Raw genomic sequence first — 22,951 nt, 5'->3', positions numbered from 1 at the left:
TGTTAAAGCCTCCAACTGATCGGATAAGGCCCGCTCACATTATGGAGGGTAATTTACTTACTCAGATTCTACCAATTAAAAAATATCTTTGTAGAAACATCTAGAATAGTGTTTGGCCAAACATTTGGGTACCATGGACTAGCTAGGCTGACACATAAAGTTAACCATCATAGTAGGAAAATGGGGAAGAAAGAGGGATGAACTGTTCTTCTCAGTGTTGGTTCTTGAGAAAGTACTTGATTTGTCCAGCTGTTTGAGATGCCCAGCACTGGTCTAAACAATTTTAAACAATTTTAACAACAGTAGTGGCATCTGTAAAAAAGACCACATCATCAGCCCAGCTCATGTGAGGTGTGCATGATGGACCAATGCATTATGGCTAGGGAAAGATAGAGCAGTGTTACCTTGTACAAAATAGTTTTAAGTATAAAATGAGATATTGTGTAAATGGGGAATCATTGATTAATAGCTTACAATGTAATTTCCAAATGTTAACGTTTTTCCATATAATGATGCAACAGCTTCTAATTTCTGTATTTCAAGGATTTTTGTGTAATTTTAGTTATGGCTCATTGATTTTCTATCATGTTGTATACAAGCTCTTGTGGAGAAAAGAATGGTTTTTACTCTTAAGTTTCTAAAATTGATTTCATCTATTTCTCTCTGAACATTTTCTAGTTTCAACAACTTCGTCTACGGAAAGAAAGCAGAGCACTGTCACAGTTTATGCAGAAGGTAGTATGCCTGTATTTTTTTGTTTTTGTTTTTTTTTTACTTTGAGGCCAGTACTGAAGCATAGATTGTTGAGTTTCCTTAGAAACATAGTCAGTGGTCTGGACTCTGTTCTAATCTTGTACCCAGTTAAAGAATATGGTGATTTGAATGCTGTAGGTTAAGTGACTTGAATGACTCCACCCCATCCTCCCCCAAAGCAGTTCAATTCCACTGAAAGATTATGGAGTTTTCTCTGTCATGCACTGTGCTGGGCTTTGTGGGAAACATAAAGATGAGCAAGATGAAGAAGACTATCAGAGAGCCCTCCAGGGAGCTCTATTCTGTGGGGGAACCCAGACAGAAGCCCAGATATCACACAAGCAGAAGAGGTAAGCACTCACATCAAGTGTACCAGGAGTGTAGAAAGGGAGTGGTTAAACACCAAGGCTTAGACAAGGCTTCACAGAGGATGTAGCATGTGAATCAGGTCTTAAAGAAAGAGCTATTTTAATAGAAAAATAGCATTATGTTGGGCACCTTAGAGAGTGAAAACAGTGTGAGAGATGACATGGAGGTGGAATTGTGCTTTTTTTTTTTTTCTTTTCCTGCAGTGAGGGGACAATGTAGTGGGTGATAAGATTGCAAAGTGAGTCAGGGTGACAGAGGGCTTTTGAAGCCAATAGGAAGACATTCAAACTTATTCTTCAGGCAGTGAAAGATGTCTGGAGGGTTTTAGAGTTGAAGTAATCGCATTATGTTGTGGAATGATGCATTTTAAGGCATGAACTGAAGGGAGAAGAGTTTTGAGACAGAAACAGAAGTTAGGTGCCTGGAGATGGGGGCTTAATCTAGGGTAGTGAAAGCCACTCAGTCATGTCCAACTCTTTGCGACCCCATGGACTAGTCCATGGAATTCTCCAGGCCAGAATACTGGAGTGCATAGCCTTTCCCTTCTCTCAGCCCTGGGATCTTCCCAACCCAGGGATCGAACCCAGGTCTCCCGCATAACAAACAGATTCTTTACCAGCTGAGCCACAAGGAAAGCCCAAGAATACTGGAGTGGGTACCCTATCCCTCCTCCAGGGGATCTTCTCTACCCAGAAAGTGAACCGGGGTCTTCTGCACTGCAGGCAGATTTTTTACCAACTGAGCTATCAGGGAAGCCCTAGGGTAAGGTTGTGAGAAAAGAAAGGAAATGCCTCAAAGCCAATAAGAATTTGTGTGCAAAACGCTGAATGAGACTGGGAGAGATTTATAGACAAAGGATGCAGAGAAGATGGGATGTTTCTGCTGGTTTGGGAGCGAAGAAGAGACTCTATTGTTTTCTCAGGAAGTAGGAAGTGCAATCACCCTAGCTGACCTTATATGGAGAATATATTTGTTAAGTGCCAAACCCACTGAGTGTTGTGGAGGTACTGGCCATTGGTAAATTATCATTCACCAAAGATAATTTATCATTTTATCATTTTAATCCTGATAATTTATGAAAAAGTATGAAAAAGGAACTGTATGGAAAAGGAGAGAAGAGGATGAAGAAAGGGGGGAAAATACCAATAACATTAGAACTATCGATATATGTGAAGAATGATTGACTTGAAGGTCACAGAATGGAGGAAAGTAAAAGAACCCAGAATATCTGCTGTGCTTGGAATCCTCACTGATGGAGTTATTTCTTGATACTGTGCCCCTGTTCAGATGTGTGCTTATTTGATTACCAAATACTTCCCTTTAAAAAACAGAGTCAGATCTTGAGGATATATATTAGCAAAAACATTAAACCTTATACTATTTACCAAGGTAAAGTTCGAACATATGAGAACACAAAAGAGCACTCACAGCTTGCTATCTCACTGGTCTCTTATTTTTCTGGGTTTATTTTAAGCATCATTCCTTTATGCACATATATGCTTCCCACATCTAACCTCTAGCAGATTTCTAACAAGCCATATTCTTGCTTGTCTCCAAGCCTTTGCCAAGCTGGAGGTTCTCACTATGAGCTGATGTCACTTGGAGTGATGGAAACAGCATGGGTTTAACTGCCCTCTTGGCTGGTTGTCCGACTCTGTGCAACCCCATAGACAGCAGCCCACCAGGCACCCCCGTCCCTGGGATTCTCCAGGCAAGAACACTGGAGTGGTTTGCCATTTCCTTCTCCAATGCATGAAAGTGAAAAGTGAAACTGAAGTCGCTCAGTCATGTCTGACTCTTTGCGACCCCATGGACTGCAGCCTACCAGACTCATCTGTCCATGGGATTTTCCAGGCAAGAGTACTGGAGTAGGGTGCCAATGCCTTCTCCAGTCTCTATCTAAATGTGGTAGTTTTCAAGCAATAGAACAGAAAGGAAGGGGAATTCATTGAAAGACTATATATTGCATTATCACACATTTGCAATAAAATACTTTTATAGAAAATTTACAGAGGAAAATAATCCTTGTTTTTCATTTGATTTGTATTTATATACTACTTTTTTTTCCTCTAGAAAAACACTTCTAAGCATCTCTTACAGCTTGGCATTGTCATTTTTCATTTATGTGAGATGGTCCAACTAATGAGATTACAGATTATTTTAAAATTTGTTGATTTAACTGATTTTGTGATTCTCTGAATAAAAATTAAATTAAAAACTTCCAACTTCTTCAGCCTGAATGTCATAGCTATTTTTAATGGAAGTACTGTATCTTTCCAGATTTATGTTTGTCTGAAGTGCCACCCTTAAGACTAGGTGTTTAGTTCTGATGTTACTGATTTTTCACTTTCATCAAAACTTGGGAGGAGAAAACCGCATTATTAATAATTCCATTTTCCCCCCTTAGAGCATGAGTTGTATGGTAAATCTGACAGTCCCTTTGTCCAAAAGATTAGATTTAGAACACTGTTTTTGTCTTTTAATTCAGATCCTCTTTTCTCATCAGTTTGTTTCATATATATCAAATCTTCTGATTTAATTTCATAACACTTAAAAAATCATCATACATATAATATATGTTATTTTCCTAATGATATAGGAAGAAGTTGGTTAATCATTGGATGGATTTAATATTATACTTTATATATATTTCATCAATGTTATTTCTTATGTAAGTCTAATATTGCTGGAAAAAGACCACCTGCAAAGTAAATTTCAAGTACAGTTTCATGTAATATGCTGTGAATAAATTTTAAGACATGAAGTATTTATAAAGCTTTTCTCTTATGATTGTGTTTGTGTGTTCATGTATGTATTTCCAGTTAAAACTTCACTATCAAAACTAGTGGATACAAAAGCTGTGCTCACTTGCCCTCCTGTGCAGTGGCCAAGTGTGTTGGTAACATGGGAAATAGTCCTCAGAGACAAGCCGCGCTGCTTCAGAGCCTACAGACGTGATACAAATCAGACCACAGGAGGAAACTGCACTGACAAGAGAATAACCTGGGCCTCTGGACCTGACGGGAATCCTGCCCTTCAGATCGGCCCAGTGGCCATCACTCATGATGGGAATTACACGTGCCAAATAGCAACAAGTAATGGGAATTTCCAGCATGAATATCACCTCCAAGTGTTAGGTAAGGAACATCATATATTGAGGTGTTTCAGATAAACAGATTTTGGGCCGAAACAAATCTCTGTCTAAATTCAGTGTCCCATGTGTTAAGACTGAAGCATTTCCCCTGCAATTCTGCAGTGCCCCCGAAGGTGACCCTGACCCAAACTGAGAAGGGAACTGCAGTGTGCAAGGCAGCTGCAGGGAAGCCGGCTGCACAGATCTCCTGGACCCCAGAGGGGGATTGTGCCACTGAGCAAGAGCCTTACTGGGGCAATGGCACCGTGACCGTCCAGAGTACTTGCCACTGGGAGGACCGCCATGTGCTGAATGTGTCCTGCTCTGTCTCCCACTTGACTGGCAACAAGAGTCTGTCGATACAACTGAGTCAAGGTTAGTAATTTTTCTAGTCTTATTTTTGATTTTTCCATTCTTTCAGAGGAATTACCTTAAGAAAGAAAAAGGAATATGCAAAGAAATTTCATTCAAGGATGTCCTTTCCACCCTCCACTTTGTCTCCTCCTCAAAGTAAAGGATTATCTAGAAGAATAATACAAAAGTTTGTTGTAAAAAGCATATTATAGAATGAATTTTATTCTACTTTTTTTTTTTTTTTTTAGTTGTGTAGAGCAGCTTCCAGGATTTCAGTTGCCTTATGAGGAACTGAACCTGGGCAACGCAGTGAAAGCCAGAATCTTAACCACTAGGCTACCAGGGAACTCCCAATTTATTCTTCCTTTAATGTTCTCTTCTGTACTAACAAATTGACTTGTATAGTGTACTTTTACACAGATACTTAAATGGTTTTAATAGAAGGATAAAGGATAATTTTAAACAACTAATTATAATTTTATTAGAAGAATAAAGTTGCTCATAAATTGCCTTCATAAATTTTCAGTCTGGTAGAGTTTTCTCATGGTTTTTCCAATGAAAAATGTTTAATGTCTTATAATAACATCTGTGATTCAGTTCATTACAGTTTAGTTTCTCTGCTCTCTGCACCCATTCTACCCTAATTTCTTGTTATAAAAATATTGTCCTAATCAGCCTAACTCATACAGTTTAAAATCTATGTTGTCTATTGTGTGTAGACAAGTATATCTTGTAAAACGTTAGCCCTCTCTGATTCTCCACCCCCCTGCTCCATTCTTATAAACAACTCTCCAGAGACAAGTACTTTCAGATCTTAAAGTGTCTCTTCTAGTATTTGACTCAGTTTTTATTAACAACATGGTAACGGTGCTATTTCTTAATATAGCCAATTTAAACCTAGTGTGCATGTGTGTGTGCTAAGTCGTTTCAGTTGCATTGACTCTGTGCGACCCTATGGACTATTAGCCCCTCAGCTCCTCTGTCCACGGGATTCTCCAGGCAGGAATACTGGAGTGGGTTGCCATGCCATGCTCTCCTCCAGGGAATCTTCCCAACCCAGGGATCGAACCCGTGTCTCTTATGTCTCCTACATTGGCAGGCAGGTTCTTTACATCTGAGCTACCAGGGAAGATCTTTTCTCTGAGGCTACTCAGTCTCTGTAGAAAATACCTCTCCAATCTCTTCCCTTGGAGGAATAATCCTGACCATCTGAGAGTGTTCTGAGAGAAGGGAGGAGAGGGGTGTGTGTAAGTGTGTGTGTGAGTATGTGACTATTCAGAACTCAAACTTTCCTTTAAAGACACTTCATCTCCACCCTACGTTATGTCTGAGTCTTTGACTCTGGAATTTCTCCAGTTCATCTTCTTTGGGCCAAACTTCCTGTTTTCTGCTGGTCGGGGAAGTGTGATGACCTGGTTGAGTGGGGTGGGAGGAGAGTTGGCGGCCTATCTGTTCTTCATACAGAACTTCAAGGAAGCTTCCAGCTTGTAGCTCCACACTTCACTCCTGACATTCCCCTTTCTCCATATTTTTTCCTTCCTACTCTAGAGTCTTCTTGGATTCACTATGGCTTATACTTATTTCACTCTGAATTATTGGCCATTCTTCAGTTCATCTTTCATGGTAAAACAAGTTGAAATCTTTCATCTGCTCTTATCTTCATCCATAATCTCTTTGTCTTTGCAAGTCTATACTTAAAAAAAAAAATTCTGCGCTCAGGGCTGGTGCACTGGGATGACCCTGAGGGATGGGATGGGGAGGGAGGTGGGAGGGGGGTTCAGGATGGGGGACACAGGTATACCCATGGCTGATTCATGTCAATGTATGGCAAAAACCACTACAATATTGTAAAGTAATTAGCCTGCAATTAAAAGAAATAAATTAAGTTTAAAAATTCTCTACTGATATTTTAGTGTTAAGAAAGGAGAAGAGGAAAGTATTGGGTTTAAAGCGTGATTTTCTAAAGTCCATTCTTAAAGTTTATATATATATATATATATATATATATATATATATATATATATATATATATAGTTTGGTAGTGTTTACCGAAAAGAGTAATGCTCCCGGTTATGTATAAAGTCTTACTACTCGGTATTACAATATGACATCATATTTACAGATTCTCAGAATTGGAGGAAGTCTCTAGCCAGTCCCACACAGGGTAGACCTTTACCTCTGCTAGCACACTTCCAGCAAAAGACAGCTCATTAGTTTGAAAGAGAGGGCTTCAAAATACTATTGTAGTGTTTAACTGTAAACAAAAATGCTCTTTAAATAAAAATCCATTGTTTAAAAACAAAGTATTGAAAGAAGGTGGATTGCAGCTTCCACTTACCTCTCTCTGCTGTCCCAGCCACATTCACGAAACTTCAGGAGCACAGTCTTAAAACCTCCAAGAGTCGGCCAGGTCCTTTGCTGACTTCTCTTGTCAGATTGAGCTTATATTGCTGCCAGCAGTTAGTGAATAGTTCAAAGTTGCTGACATGCATTCAGTTCAGTTTCAATGCCTTGGAATAGAGGTGACTTCAGAATTAGGGTTATTTTTCCAAATACTTTTATACAATTCCCTGTTCATTTCTGAATATTGGAGATGACCAATACTCTGTTACTATAACAGAGAGATCTAAATTTCACATCTCTCCTACAGGAATTCACTACATGAATCCTTAAGGAAACAAAATCCTGATACAAGATAATGTCTGCTGAAAACTCAAGAGTCTGAAGTGATAAAGCAATTTTATTATAACAATTATTTGAACTATTAATGGGGCAAAAGTTTTAAAAATTAAATCACAGAAATAAATTTCATGTACTATAAGACATTCTTGTAGATGTAAATATATATACATATAATTTTAAAGCAGACTTTTATTTTTTAAATAGAATGATAGCAATATTGAATAGGAAGTACAGAGAGTTCCAATAAAACCCTTGTCCCTCCACATGCATGGTCTTCCTGTCTATCTATTGATCATCCCCCACGCTGCTGTGGTACATTGGTTATAATCAATGACCCTACCTTAACATACTATTACCTCTCAAAGTCCATAGTTTACATTAAGATTCACTCTAGGTACATGTTCTATGAATTTTGAGAAATGCATACATTCACAATTATTGTATGGTATAGAGTAGTTTCACTGCCATAAAATCCTCTATGCTCCACCTATTCATGCCTCCATCCACCCTAACCTTTAACAATCCCTGATCGTCTTACTGCATAGTTTCACCTTTTCCAGAATGTCATATGGTTAGAATCATGCAGCATTTAGCCTTTTCAGACTGGCTCCTTTCATTTAGTAATATGCTTTTAATAGTCCTACATGATTTCATGGCTTGATAGCTCATTGGTTTTTACTGCTGAATAATGTTAAATTATTTTATTATGCCAGGGAATTATGGCAGGGAAGCCCAGCATGCTGCTGTCCATGGGGTCACAAAGAGTCAGACACGGCTGAGTGACTGAACTGAACTGAGTGTTAAATTATATATTCTTTTGTCTATATTTACAGGTTCTGAAATACAAGCACACTTCATTTTATATATCATTGCCCCTATTTTTATTATCTTGATCGTCGCGGGATCCATTTGGCTTTTGAAAATCAGTGGCTGCAGGTACTGACTGATGCCTTCTCTTCTCCAGCTTTATTGGGTTAAAAAGAAGTCAGAAATATGGAATTGACTAGGTAAAATTAAGATTTTAACATCAATTCTCCCATAATCGAGAAGTATACCCTGAAAATAAAATACATGGTCTACTCTGAATGACATGGGGGGGGGGGGTGTTTCTAGGTTATTTAGATATGCAAGCATAGTGAATTAGGCTGTCTGGAGCAGGATCTTGGGAGAGACAGTGCATGCTATTTTGTACTTGGGAAAAGAATTACAATAATTAATTTCATATACCAAAGATGAGGTGTTGCATATATTCCATTACACAAGGTTCTTTGCATAATTTTACTTATCTTTCCAAAATTCAGAATTATCTTATTTGGATGTGTTAACTGCAAGCAGCATTCTTTACTCATATCTCATAGTTCATTTCTGACTTATTATAGTTTCTATCAAAATGAACCATAATTGTCAACAGCATACTCTTTTGTTTTCTCATTTTCAATCTGAATAATCGTGGTTTGACATTTATTCTAGCTTATTTTTATTTTTGCAGAAAATGTAAATTGAAAAAAACAGAGCATACTCCAGTTGTTGAGGAGGTAAGACTAAAAAGAATATTTGCAAACTTTTAAGCCATGTAGTCTGAAAATCTAGTCAGTTAGTTCACTTTAGTTGCTCAGTTGTGTCCAACTCTCTGTGACCCCATGAACTGCAGCACGCCAGGCCTCCCTGTCCATCACCAACTCCCGGAGTCCACCCAAACCTATGTCCATTGAGTCACTGATGCCTTCCAACCATCTCACCCTCTGTTGTCCCCTTCTCCTCCTGCCCTCCATCTTTCCCAGAATCTAGTCACATAATTTGTAATTTGCATCAATATTAGTATTTTAATTAAAAAGAAAAAATTCCTATTCTACAATACTGTCAGATGTACTAATTTTATTAATTATCCACCAAGCACTATTTTTAAGAACTGCATCCTACAAAAGACATCATGTTAGCCTTGTTTGGACTGTAATCTTTGGAGAAATTGAGTTAGTATTTCCTCCTCCATTAAACCATCTCTAATCCTTGATTTCCTTTTTTCAATACCATCATCATTTCCGTCTTACCTAAAGTGAAAGTGAAAGTTGCTCAGTCATGTCCAACTCTTTGAGACCCCATAGACTATACAGTCCATGGACTTCTCCAGGCCAGAATACTGGAATGGGTAGCCTTTCCCTTCTCCAGCGGATCTTCCTGACCCAGGAATCGAACCAGGGTCTCCTCCATTGCAGGTGGATTCTTTACCAACTGAGCTATCAGGGAAGCCCTTTTTACCTAAGTTTAATACCTATCCAGCTCTAGGATCTATTATAACAAGTAGTTTACTAAATCTTTGACATTCTCTTCTGAAATACTCCTCATGTCACTTCACTCTTCTATGTTCCTACTTTCAGGCAACTGTTATCATCCGACACTGAGACTTAAATAATGAAAAATTTTTTGATAGTATATTAGAAAAGTCTTGCTTTTATGTTCATGCAGGCTCAGAGACCACTATTGGTAGACACTAAAGTTGTGAGCACTTATTAGAAAAGCACAGGTAGTTAGGATTTCTGTTTTGTTTTTTTCAATTGAATTTAATGTTGGGTTATATTTTAGGGTGAAATGGAGCCCTATGCCAGCTACACAGAGAAGAACAATCCACTTTATGATATTACAAATAGGGCGAAGACATCTCAGGTGTTACCAAGTGAAGTTGATGGGATGAATCTCCATACTGTTTATGTTCCTAGAGTGTAGCACCAGGACAAATGAATCAAGATGCAGTTACAGATACTGTTCTGATTTTCTTAGAGTTCTGGAATGGAAAGCCTATTTTGAAACTAGCTTTTCAAAGATTCTTAGAAAACAGAGACATTATAGAGAATTTGCATTTCTATCTTTATACAATTGAACTTTTAGAATTTTAGCTGTTACTGGCTAGTTCTTTAAACTGATATTATTACAAAGAGAGCACATGCTCGTGATAAAATATTAAAATTGTTCAGTACAGTAGATGATGAAAATTGAGTTACCTCAGATAACTTCACAGAAGGAATAATTACCAACAGTTTTATGTAATATTTGAGGAAATTTCTATGTGCACATGTCATACCTATATGTGCATTGTATATGTATACACTTATATGTCTGCTTACATATTCATACACGTACATCCTTGTCAAGACAGAAACAGAAACATAGCATAATTTGTTCTGTACTTATACAAAGTTAGCACTATAATATATCTTAAAGATCTTTTGTATCAACACAAGCAGAGCTACCTCATTCTTCTTAATGGTTACATATAATTCCATTGTATGTAGTGGGATTTAATTTAATTAACCCTGTGGTGGACATTTAGATTGTTTTGTTTTGCTATTATAAACAATACTACATAGAATGTTTCTTGTGGATTTATCTCTTTGAATGTGTTTGAACATATTTGTAAGATAATTTCCTTGAGTGAAATTGCGAGGCCAAAGGTTTTGTGCATCTTTATTACTGACTGATAAGTCAATATTATTGACTGCTATGTCAAATTGTATCAATTTATATTCCCTCCAATCCTGTTTGAATGTACCTTTTCTATTATTTTAATATCTGTAAATTGTCAACCTTCTGTTAGCAAATATAGGATTATAATAAGAATTTCGCTATTTAATAAAACTGAATTTATATTTTCCTTCTGTGTGTGCCTGTGTGCATATGTGTATGTGAGAGAGAGGAAGAACACACATGAGGACATTAGCTTCTTCTGAACTTGTTAAATCTCTAGAGAGGTATTGCTATCTAATGCCTAATAATGTGATAAATTGGAAAAGTGTATTTTATGGTATACATTTTATTGTGATATATTTATCAAATAACAAATGTTGATTGACTATATAATCAGCTAAATATGCATTTTTGAGGACTTGGGATAGTTACTAAGTATGATCTTATATGCTAAAGGAATAACCATGGGATGACATGACCCTTTCCTCTATTTTTCTAAGGAATAAAATATTGGGAATATATTAATAATTTTTAATATATGAAAATATATTTTATTATAAAAATAAATCTGTTTACTTCATAGGAAAAATGATACTGAAAATTAAATTTTTTTAACATGGTAGAAATTAAAACAAAATCCATTCATGCTTTAATTGTGCCATTAGAAACATTTGACAGCTATTTTGTTTTATTAATATGTTTGTCTCCCTGAAGACATTTTGGTTACTCTAAACTTTATCCTTAAAAGGATTGTTAATCTAGTTTGGATATAAAACTACTATAGTGGCACTTGACACATGATATTTTAACCAAACTATTTTTGACGAGGTCAAGAAAACAGTCCATTAAGTTTCTGCATATAAATATTACCAAGAAGTGTACACAGTAGACATTATAACCCTGTCTTTTTTTTTTTCACTTTATTTTACTTTACAATACTGTATTGGTTTTGCCATATATCAGCATGAATCTGCCATGGGTGTACACGTGTTCCCAACCCTGAACCCCCCTCCCACCTCCCTCCCCATACCATCTCTCTGGGTCATTCCAGTGCACCAGCCTCAAGCATCCTATATCCTGCATCGAACCTAGACTGGAGATTCATTTCTTACATGATAGTATACATGTTTCAATGCCATTCTCCCAAATCATCCCACCCTCTCCCTCTCCCACAGAGTCCAAAAGACTGTTCTATACATCTGTGTCTCTTTTGCTGTCTCGCATACAGGGTTATCATTACCATCTTTCTAAATTCCATATATATGTGTTAGTATACTGTATTGGTGTTTTTCTTTCTGGCTTACTTCACTCATATGTACCACAGCTTTCTTATCCATTCATCTGCTGATGGACATCTAGGTTGCTATAACCCTGTCTTGCCATTTTCTTAATTCTTCATCCATCCCTTTATTGGGATGAGGTTCACTCTTAGGTTCAATATCTGTTTAAATATTTTACATTTTAACTTGATAATGTCAAAACAATCATGTCAAATAACATCATAGTAAAGATGTCAAGATCATTTATAATGTCAAATTACACTTTTTAGGAAATAAATGTATTAAAATCTTCTACTACAAGGGTGTTAAAGATAGTTGAAAATCAAAATTATGTGGGGAAATACAAAATAATACAGATTCCCCAAATCCGCTCTAGATCTGCTGAATTAGAAAATCTAGTGATTGGACTTAGTGTGTCAGATTTTCCAAGAAGCAGAAGGTAATATGGAGTTAGTCAAGGTCAATTAGAGGAGAAAGGTTACAACTTTGAAAGGCTAAAGGGGTTGGAAACAGGGTAGAGGAAGGTAAGTCTTTAGACTATCATGATGATCTGAAAGAAACTTGTGAAAGGAAAGAAGGGAAGAGCAAGATAGAAGACAGGGAGCCTCAAATAACAATTTAGACCTGTTAAAATCATGGCCAAACCAATGAGAAGCGTGACGAGAAGAGCAAGGATTGCTTTTAAAAGGAGTCTTTAATGTGCAGAGATGGTCAGACTCTGCTGCCCCTTTACGGTTAATCACTGACTGGAGAGAGTATGACTTCAGCTGAAAGCTGAAATGCAGCTTGAGGGTCTTAGCAATAATTGCACTCCTTGGAGCTGAATAGTAAGTTCTTTTTGATAGGAATCCTAATAGCTCCCTTGTTGGTTGCCCAGTCCATCATTTCATTGGTTAGTATTTACCTGGTGTGTTCCTGTTATTTTCAACTTTTTTGTGAAGTTTCATTTTAGGCATACCTATTACAAAGAATTATAGCTTTTTTGGAAAAAAGACATAGCTCTTTTTATTACCTCATTTAAGAATTTAAACTTTTAATAAGAGAATTTAAATTATTCACATTTGTTGTGATTAGTTATATATTTGGCGACATTTCTACAATCTTACTTTGCATGTCTCATTTACTATGTTTCCTCCACCAACTCTGTTTAATTTTTTTCTTTTACTCTGCTTTGTTGAATGGGTTATTTACAATAGCCAAGACAAAGAAAAAAATCCAAGTGTCCACTGATGGATGCATGGATAAAGAAAATGTGGTAAACACCTATAATGGAATATAATTCAGGCATACAAGAGTGAAATCTTGCCATTTATGACAACATGGGTGGACTTTGATGGCACTACGTTGAGTGGAATAAGTCAGACAAACAAAGATACATATATGATTCACTTATGTAAAATCTTAAAAAAAACAAAAACAAAAACCAAATTCCAAACCAAATTAACAGGTTACCAGAAGTAGGGGGTAGGTTATGGGTGAAATGGGTAAAGGGAGTCCAAAGGTACAAACTTCCAGTTGTAAAATAAAATAATTAGGTCATCGGGATATAATGTATACAGCAAGGAGACTATAGTTAATGATACAGTACTGAACACTTGAAAGTTGCTAATAGAGTAAATCTTAAAGTTCTCATCACGATAAAAATTTGTATTAATAACTATTTGTGGTGATGTGTGTTAACTAGACTTACTGTGACAATTATTTTATAATATATTCAAGTAACAAATATTGTGCTGTACAGCTGAAACTAATATAATGTTATATGAGTTAATTATATCTCAATGAAAATGAAAAGTTCAGTTTAGTTCAGTTCAGTCGTTCAGTCGTGTCCAACTCTTTGTGACCCTATGGACTGCTGCACGCCAGGCCTCCCTGTCCAGCACCAACTCCCAGAGATAACTCAAACTCATGTCCGTTGAGTCGGTAATGCCATCCAGCCATCTCATCCTCTGTTGTCCCCTTCTCCTCCTGCCTTCAATCTTTCCCAGCTCTAGGGTCTTTTCAAACGAGTCAGCTCTTCACATCAGGTGGCCAAAGGATTGGAGTTTCAGCTTCAGCATCAGTCCTTCCAAAGAACACTCAGGACTGATCTCCTTTAGAATGGACTGGTTGGATCTCCTTGCAGTCCAAGGGACTCTCAAGAGTCTTCTCCAACACCACAGTTCAAAAGCATCAATTCTTCGGCACTCAGCTTTCTTTATAGTCCAACTCTCACACCCACACATGAATACTGGAAAAACCATAGCCTTGACTAGACAGACCTTTGTTGACAAAGTAATGTCTCTGCTTTTTAATATGCTGTCTAGGTTGGTGATAACTTTTATTCCAAGGAGCAAGCATCTTTTAATTTCATGGCTGCAGTCACTATCTGCAGTGATTTTGGAGCCCCCCAAAATAAAGTCTGCCACTGTTTCCACTGTTTCCCCATCTATTTGCCATGAAGTGATGGGACTGGTCAAGCAGGAGATGGCAAGAGTGAACATTGACAATCAAGGATTCAGCAAACTAAAATGGACTGGAATGGGTGAATTTAACTCAAATGACCATACTACGGGCAGGAATTCCTTAGAAGAATGGAGTATCCATCATAGTCAACAAAAGAGTCTGAAATGCTAATCTTGGATGCAGTCTCAAAAACGACAGAATGATCTCTGTTTGTTTTCATGGCAAATGATTCAATATCATGGTAATCCAAGTCTGTGCCCCAACCAGTAACACTGAAGAAGTTGAACAGATCTATGAAGACATACAAGACCTTTTAGAACTAACACCGAAAAAAGACGTCCTTTTCATTATAGGGGACTGGAATGCAAAAGTAGGAAGTCAAGAAACACCTGGAGTAACAGGCAAATTTGGCCTTGGAGTATGGAATGAAGCAGGGCAAAGGCTAATAGAGTTTTGCCAAGAGAACACACTGGTCATAGCCAACACCCTCTTCCAACAACATAAGAGAAGGCTACACGTGGACATCACCAGATGGTCAACACCGAAATCAGATTGATTATATTCTTTGCAGCCAAAGATGGAGAAGCTCTATACAGTCAGCAAAAACAAGACCAGGAATGACTGTGGATCAGATCATGAATTCCTTATTGCCAAATTCAGACTGAAATTGAAGAAAGTGAGGAAAATCACTAGACCGTTCAGGTATGACCTAAATCAAATCTCTTATGTTATGCAGTGGAAGTGAGAAATAGATTTAAGGGACTAGATCTGATAGAGTGCCTGATAAACTATGGACAGAGGGTTGTGACATTGTACAAGAAACAGGGAGCAAGACCATCCCCAAGAAAAAGAAAAGCAAAAAGCCAAACGGCTGTCTGAGGAAGCCTTACAAATAGCTGTGAAAAGAAGAGACACGAAAAGCAAAGGAGAAAAGGGAAGATATACCCATTTGAATGCAGAGTTCCAAAGAATAGCAAGGAGAAATAAATAAGCCTTCCTCAGCAATCAATGCAAAGAAATAGAGGTAGAATGGGAAAGACTAGAGATCTCTTCAAGGAAATTAGAGATGGGCTCGATAAAGGACAGAAATGGTAGGGACCTAACAGAAGCAGAAGATATTAAGAAGAGGTGGCAAGAATACACAGAAGAACTGTACAAAAAAGATCTTCATGACCCAGATAATCACGATGGTGTGCTCACTCATCTAGAGCCAGACATCCTGGCATGTGAAGTCAAGTGGGCCTTAGGAAGCACCACAACGAACAGGTGGAGGTGATGGAATTCCAGCTGAGCTATTTCAAATCCTAAAATATGATGTTGTGAAAGTGCTGCACTCAATATTCAAGCAAATTTGGAAAAGGCAGCAGTGGCCACAGGACCGGAAAAGGTCAGTTTTCATTCCAATCCCAAAGAAAGGCAATGCCAAAGACAGCTCTAACTACCCGCACAAATGCACTCATCTCACACGCTAGTAAAGTAATGCTCAAAATTCTCCAAGCCAGACTTCAGCAATACATGAACCATGAACTTCCAGATGTTCAAGCTGGTTTTAGAAAAGGCAGAGCAATCAGAGATCAAATTGTCAACATCTCTTGGATCATGGAAAAAGCAAGAGAGTTCAAGGAAAACATCTATTTCTTCTTTACTGACTATGCCAAAGCCTTTGACTGTGTGGATCACAATAAACTGTGGAAAATTCTGAAAGATGAGAATACCAGACCACTCGACCTGCCTCTTGAGAAATCTGTATGCAGGTCAGGAAGCAACAGTTAGAACTGGACATGGAACAACAGACTGGTTCCAAATAGCAAAAGGAGTACATCAAAGCTGTATATTTTCACCCTGCTTATTTAACTTATATGCAGAGTACATCATGAGAAACACTGAGCTGGAGGAATCACACACTGGAATCAAGATTGCTGGGAGAAATATCAATAACCTCAGAAATGCAGATGACATCACCCTTGTGGAAGAAAGTGAAGAAGAACAAAAGAGCCTCTTGATGAAAGTGAAAGAGGAGAGTGAATAAGCTGTCCTAAAGCTCAACATTCAGAAAGCTAAGATCATGGCATCTGGTCCCATCACTTCATGGCAAATAGATGGGGAAACAGTGGCTGACTTTATTTTTGGGGGCTCCAAAATCACTGCAGATGGTGATCGCAGCCATGAAATTAGAAGATGCTTACTCCTTGGAAAGAAAGTTATGACCAACCTAGACAGCATATGAAAAAGCAGAGACAATACTTTGTCAACAAAGGTCCGTCTAGTCAAGGCTATGATTTTTCTAGTAGTCATGTATGGATGTGAGAGTTGGACTATAAAGAAAGCTGGGCACTGAAGAATTGATGCTTTTGAACTGTGGTGTTGGAGAAGACTCTTGAGAGTCCCTTGGACTGCAAGGAGACCCAATCAGTCCATCCTAAAGGAGATCAGCCTTGGGTGTTCATTCAAAGGACTGATGCTGAAGCTGAAACTCCAATCCTTTGGCCACCTGATGTGAAGAGCTGACTCATTTGAAAAGACCCTGATTCTGGAAAAGATTAAGGGCAGGAGGAGAAGGGGATGACAGAGAATGTGATGGCTGGATGGCATCACCGACTCAATGGACATGCATTTGGGTAGACTCTGGCACTTGGTGATGGACAGGGAGGCCTGGCATGCTGCATTTCATGTGTTTCAAAGAGTCGGACACTACTGAGTGAATGAACTGAACTGAACTACTTCATTCTGTACTCCAATGCCAAATTTGCCTGTTACTCCAGGTGTTTCTTCCTACTTTTGCATTCCAGTCCACTATAATGAAAAGGATACCTATTTTGGGTGTTAATTCTAGAGGGTCTTGTAGGTCTTCATAGAACCATTCAACTTCAGTGTCTTCAGCATTACTTGGGGTATAGACTTGGATTACCATGATATTGAATGGTTTGCCTTGAAAACGAACAGAGATCATTCTGTCATTTTTGAGATTGCACCCAAGTACTGCATTTCGGACTCTTTTGTTGAGTATGATGGCTACTCCGTTTCTTCTAAGGGATTCTTGCCCACAGTAGTAGATATAATGTTCATCTGAGTTAAATTCACCTATTTCAGTCCATTTTAGTTTGCTCATTCCTAAAATGTTAACGTTCACTCTTGCCATCTCCTGTTTGACCACTTTCAATTTGCCTTGATTCAGGGACCTAACATTCTAGGTTCCTATGCAATATTGCTCTTTACAGCATTGGACCTTGCTTCCATAAAAATGAAAAGGCAACTTATAAAATGGAAGAAAATATTTACAAACCATATCTGTAAGATGTCAATTTACAAAATAAATAAAGAATTCATCCAACCCAACAGCAAAGACAAAACAAAGCCAACTACTCCAATTTAAAAGTGGACATAGGACATGAGTAGACATTTTCCCAAAGACATACAAATGACTGGATAGAATTTTTTTCAAGGAGACTTTATTCTCTACAAATCTTTGAGAGAACAGGTGTTCTTGTCTTAGAAACTTGCCCTTCAACTTTGCTTTTTGACTTGCTTCTCTGTACCCATCTCGGAGAAGGCAATGGCACCCCACTCCAGTACTCTTGCCTAGAAAATCCCATGGATGGAGGAGCCTGGCAGGCTGCAGTCCATGGGGTCGCAAAGAGTCGGACATGACTGAGCGACTTCCCTTTCACTTTTCACTTTCATGCATTGGAGAAGGAAATGGCAACCCACTCCAGTGTTCTTGCCTGGAGAATCCCTGGGACAAGGGAGCCTGGTGGGCTGCTGTCTATGGGGTCACACAGAGTCGGACACGACTGAAGTGACTTAGCAGCACCCATCTAATCAACTAAGTGATCCATTTTATTTTCTCAGCTCTCTCTCATTTGCTCTCCGTTTTCTACCTAGTCTCCCAGGGACACATGTACACTTCTATTACTTCAGCATCCTGTCTCTCACCTCTTAAAACTGCCCCTTCTCTTCTCCTTTGCTCCCATTACAGATTTTCTTTCCTTTCCAAGATATTGCTTTAATTAATTTGTTCAACTCTATTCAATGCTTTATACTCAGTTTCACATTGGGAGTAACCTTTAATAATCTGAAGATAGAATTCAATTGTTTAAACGAAATTCTATAAACCCTTGCTAGAAATACATGTATCAGAAACACAGATGTTCGGCATAATATATGGCTTACTTTTTTAAAAGTAGTTTTTTGGAGAGGGCAGGGCAGAGGAAAGTAGCTGGTACTTTAAGGAAATGTTAGAGACTGTGGGAAATGTATTCACTCTTTCAAGACAACTAACGAATGAATCATTGTCTCCCAGTTGGGTCACTGGAGGGACAGCCTCTTCAGGTCATGAAATCTGCATGACAAATGTTGATTGCAAATGTGGGTTAATAACTGTTTAGCAAGGAAGATGCCAGGTAGCAGAAAAGTACATGCTGACAATGTTAATTCTGGAGTTCCAGCAGTGATGAGGTGTTCATCACAGCTAGGTAGGAGTCACTGAGGAATGCAGCGAAACTGGCCATGCCAGCATTTACACATGGAACAGCTCACGGGCAACTAGGTGTCATGGGGCATAGACCACACACTTCCCTTAGTGCATGTCAAGCTCATGGTTCTCTCCATAGAGGGAGGATAGGTACAAAAGGACCCCAGAAGGCAGGTTCCCCCACTCAGGTAGCAGGTTCTGTTTAGCCCCTTGCTGTTCTGGATTCCCATGGATGATATAAACTGGGAAGGCCAATGACGAACCATTATCTCTGAAGGGCTAGTCTCCATGTAATGGATGGGTAAGTTTACGGTGGCTCAATCCAACAACTAATCCCAGTTCAAATGCTTTGGAAAAGGCCACGATCAAAATCACACTGGAGAGAAGTACTCCATCTTCCTTTGCTCCATGGCCCACAGATCAGTGCCAAAAAATGTTTTGACTATAACCTTCAGGGAGATTCTCCTTCCTCAGCCATACCTGACTTTCAATTTTTTTAATTAAAACTTTTAGTGAGATAATTATAGATTCACATGCAAGTGAAAGAAATAACACAGAGATCTCTATGCACCATTCCTAGTTTGCCCTAATGATAACATTATGCTAAATAACAGTATAATATCACAACCAGAGGACTTCCCAGGTGGCGCAGTGGTAAAGAATCCATCTGCCAATGCAGGAGACACAGATTCGAGATGCAGATTCGAGCCCTGGGTCTGGAAGATCCCTTGGAGCAGGAAATGGTGACCCACTCCAGTATTCTTGCCTGGAAAATTCCAAGGATAGAGGAGCCTGGTGGACTATAGTCCATGAAGTTGCAAAGAACTGGACATGACTGAGCACACACAACCAGAATAGTGACAGTAATAAATTTAATTCACCAATCAAAAAATCCAAACTTTTATCTTCAGATGTGTTGAGGAATGATCTATCTGGTGACAAGAATCTGATCCCAATGCTTTTTTCTACAAGAAGTTTTCATTAATCGTTCCTTTGTGTAATCAAACTGAAACCTATGTTAATCATTTGTTCAAACAAAACAAACCCAAAGGAAAGGATTACTGTCTGTTTAAGTAGATGTAAGGAGAATTTATCAGAGAAGGAGATGGCACCCCACTCCAGTGTTCTTGCCTGGAGAATCCCAGGGATGGGGGAGCCTGGTGGGCTAACGTCTATGGGGTCGCATAGAGTCGGGCACTACTGAAGCGATTTAGCAGCAGCAGCAGCAGCATGGAGAATTTTTAAGCAGAAACTCATTCCCTCAGTCTTCACTGACCCCTTTCACATAGAAAACCCATGTTAACACTGCAGTTAATCTGTAGATTGCTTCTCCCACCCCACCACCTCTATTTTGTGGCAGAAGTCACCATATTCTAAAATGCTTTAGCCAGAAGCAAACAGAATATGAAGGAAAAAGAAATAAAGCAGAAATTATGAAGTAGAAGAGCGTAACATCATCTGCAGGGTGTGAAAGTGTGAGGGTGAGTGTGCAGGCAGGTCGGGCAGAGGCAACGAGGACCTGGCCTGGCTCACAAAAGATCTGAGCTTGTGGAGTGGGCAGAGGTGCCCCTATCAGGGATGGCATAGCAATAAGGCCATGTTCAGAAAAAAGCAGTGGGGCAGCTGTGGCTGGAGCCAGGTTGGAAGTGCCTGAGAAATGTCAGGTGCAGTATTATCATGGTACCTGGTCCCCTCCCTATCTGTGGAGGTTCAGGGCTTGTGCATAGGATTTGCTGGATGGATCAGAGTAAAACTGCACTAGCTGGGATTTAATTCTGGATTGTAGACTGAGCCCTAGCCCCAGCCCAAGTTTGGCAGGGGGTCATATGAGTGGAGAACTATTAGTATTATGGTCTTTATTAGTGTTTTAAACACTGTGTTTTTTGTATTAAAGTGTCTACTTCTAGAATGAGAAATCATGTTTGGCTTCTGTCACAAACCATACAATGAATTACCAAACACACACACACGACACAATGCAAGGAAGGAAAACTATCCATGAAAAGATCATCATGTCTATCCTTGTTGTACAGCTCTGTCATTGATCAAAGTAGGATAAGTTACTTCTCTACTTCCCCATTTATAAACATGAATATACTGATGCATGTCTCATAAGAATCACTTAAACATTATCTGGGATATAACTCAATTGATTACAATTAGATCTGAATAGTGGGTCAAATGCATATGTTTCCCTGGAGAGAAATAAATGTATATAAGCACAAATCAGGAAGTTCAGTCATTATCACCTAACTCTCCAAATAGGAAATGCTTCCTCTTAAATTTCTCATGAGCTGCAAACACAGTGGCGTTAAGAGACCAGGGGATTTCTCATTAGTGCTTATGTGGGAGATCAGGAGAAGAAAAAGTCAACAGCTAGGTATATGGAAGGAAAAGAGAGGGGTAAGGATAGGAAGAAGAAGGGAATTCCCTTCAGAAAATGTCTTCAGCTTCTGAGATACTTTTCACAATTTTTCTCCCTTTCACAGCTGGTGAGTCTGTTGGGAGTGGTGGTGGGGAAGGGCGAAAGGTACTGGAGTGAAGTAGAGGAAACCATGTTGAGAAAGATACTTCAGATTGTTTTCCACCAGAATTTTTATGTCTTTTAAAAACCTCAATTTCATTCTTCTCTTTCTAGTTTCCTTGGGTAACAGTTTTAGAACAGTCCTTTCAGGGGGATCTAACGCTCTGCATTTCTAATGAGCTACCAAGTGATGTTGATATTGCTGGTATGTAGACCAACACTGAGTAGCAAGGTTTTAAAGAAGTCTTGTTTTTTGAAAAAAGACACTTGTGATAATTCTAAGACTGCATCTTTATGCCATTTGCAAAAAACAAAAAAACAAACAAACAAACAAAAACAAAAAACCAACCCTAAAATAAACCAAAAAGTCTAAGAATGAACTCACACATAAACGTTAACTCTCCTTATAAGTGGGTACAAGCTATATAAGCCATGTTTGGGGATTTTTTTAAGAATTCCAGAGGCAGTGTGATGTAGAAAAGGTATGCTTGTTCCCTGTGCTCCCCCTTCCTGACTGTGGAAGCTTTGAGTTTGAGTCTCTGCTCTATCCTTCAGAGGTAGATTTCTCATCTGTACAACAGGAGTAGCCATTTCTCCCTGTAGAGTTCGTAAATATATTAGTGCCTCTCACATAGTATAGAAGTGGCTCTCACGCAGAGGATGCTCAGTTAAGATTAGGTTTCTTGTCTCTTTCCTATCTTGTCTTCTGAAGAATCTGTTTATAAATAACTACCAGTTTTGCCCTCAAGATAATTTTAATTTATCTTTTTATTCATTCTTAGTGCATTATGACAATGCATTTTAATTATTAGGCTGTGTTACTGTACATAATTAAAATTAATAACACTTCTCTTATTTTAAAAAGTGTTTTACAAGTGTTTTTGAACTAACCTAGAGTGATCTTCTTTCCAGGTATTTTGGATTATCAGGGAAGTTTTGATATAAGAATACTGGGCTTCAGGTCAAAATATCTGACTTTGAGATGCAAACGTGGTCACTTACCAAGACTACCAAGATGCCTGAAATTGTGTTTTGTCTTTTATCCATTTCTGCATAATTCATGGTACCTATCACAATACTTCAAATATACTAATGATGATATTTATTGAGCACTTATTACATGCAAGATGGTTTTCTAAGTACTCTACATGTATTAGTTCTTTTAGTCATATTACTTCTATTTAAGGGAAATGAAATTGAGACACAGAGGAGCTAAGTGCTGTATTTCACTATATCTAAGCTGCAATATTATTTCACATTTTAGCATCTCCACAATGGGATGTGTATCAATCAGAGTCCCAGCAGTAAACAACCAGCACACTTTGAGTAACTAGGGCAGAGTTTTACAAAAGCATGCATGCTTTAAAAAGATGTGGTTTCCATAACCAGTAAGAGATAAGGAAGGACCTGGTGTCTTGCAACTGCTGGAAGGCATTACACTCCTTGACCTGAAGTTACAAGATGAAGGAATCTGAAGAAAG

General features: G+C 38.4%; 1 protein-coding gene and 1 pseudogene across 1 annotated transcript in view; one reads left to right on the top strand and one right to left on the bottom strand.

The window, feature by feature from the left end:
* Positions 1-10,937, top strand: part of LOC138420078 (cell surface glycoprotein CD200 receptor 1) — a 42,116-nt gene extending 31,179 nt beyond the window's left edge. The window contains exons 3-8 of the mRNA XM_069553218.1: positions 679-735; positions 3,945-4,259; positions 4,379-4,630; positions 8,125-8,227; positions 8,781-8,826; positions 9,872-10,937. Of these exons, the coding sequence (XP_069409319.1) occupies positions 679-735; positions 3,945-4,259; positions 4,379-4,630; positions 8,125-8,227; positions 8,781-8,826; positions 9,872-10,012 (914 nt within the window). The 3' untranslated portion in view covers positions 10,013-10,937. The remainder of the gene's footprint in view (positions 1-678; positions 736-3,944; positions 4,260-4,378; positions 4,631-8,124; positions 8,228-8,780; positions 8,827-9,871) is intronic.
* A 7,843-nt stretch (positions 10,938-18,780) lies between these two features.
* Positions 18,781-22,532, bottom strand: LOC138441571 (putative protein CRIPTO3; annotated as a pseudogene).
* Between the last annotated feature and the right edge of the window lie 419 nt (positions 22,533-22,951).

The sequence above is a fragment of the Ovis canadensis genome, chromosome 1 (assembly GCF_042477335.2).
Source record: "Ovis canadensis isolate MfBH-ARS-UI-01 breed Bighorn chromosome 1, ARS-UI_OviCan_v2, whole genome shotgun sequence".
NCBI lineage: Eukaryota > Metazoa > Chordata > Mammalia > Artiodactyla > Bovidae > Ovis > Ovis canadensis.
Note: the sequence above shows the minus strand (reverse complement) of the source record. Positions and strands in the feature narration are given on the sequence as shown.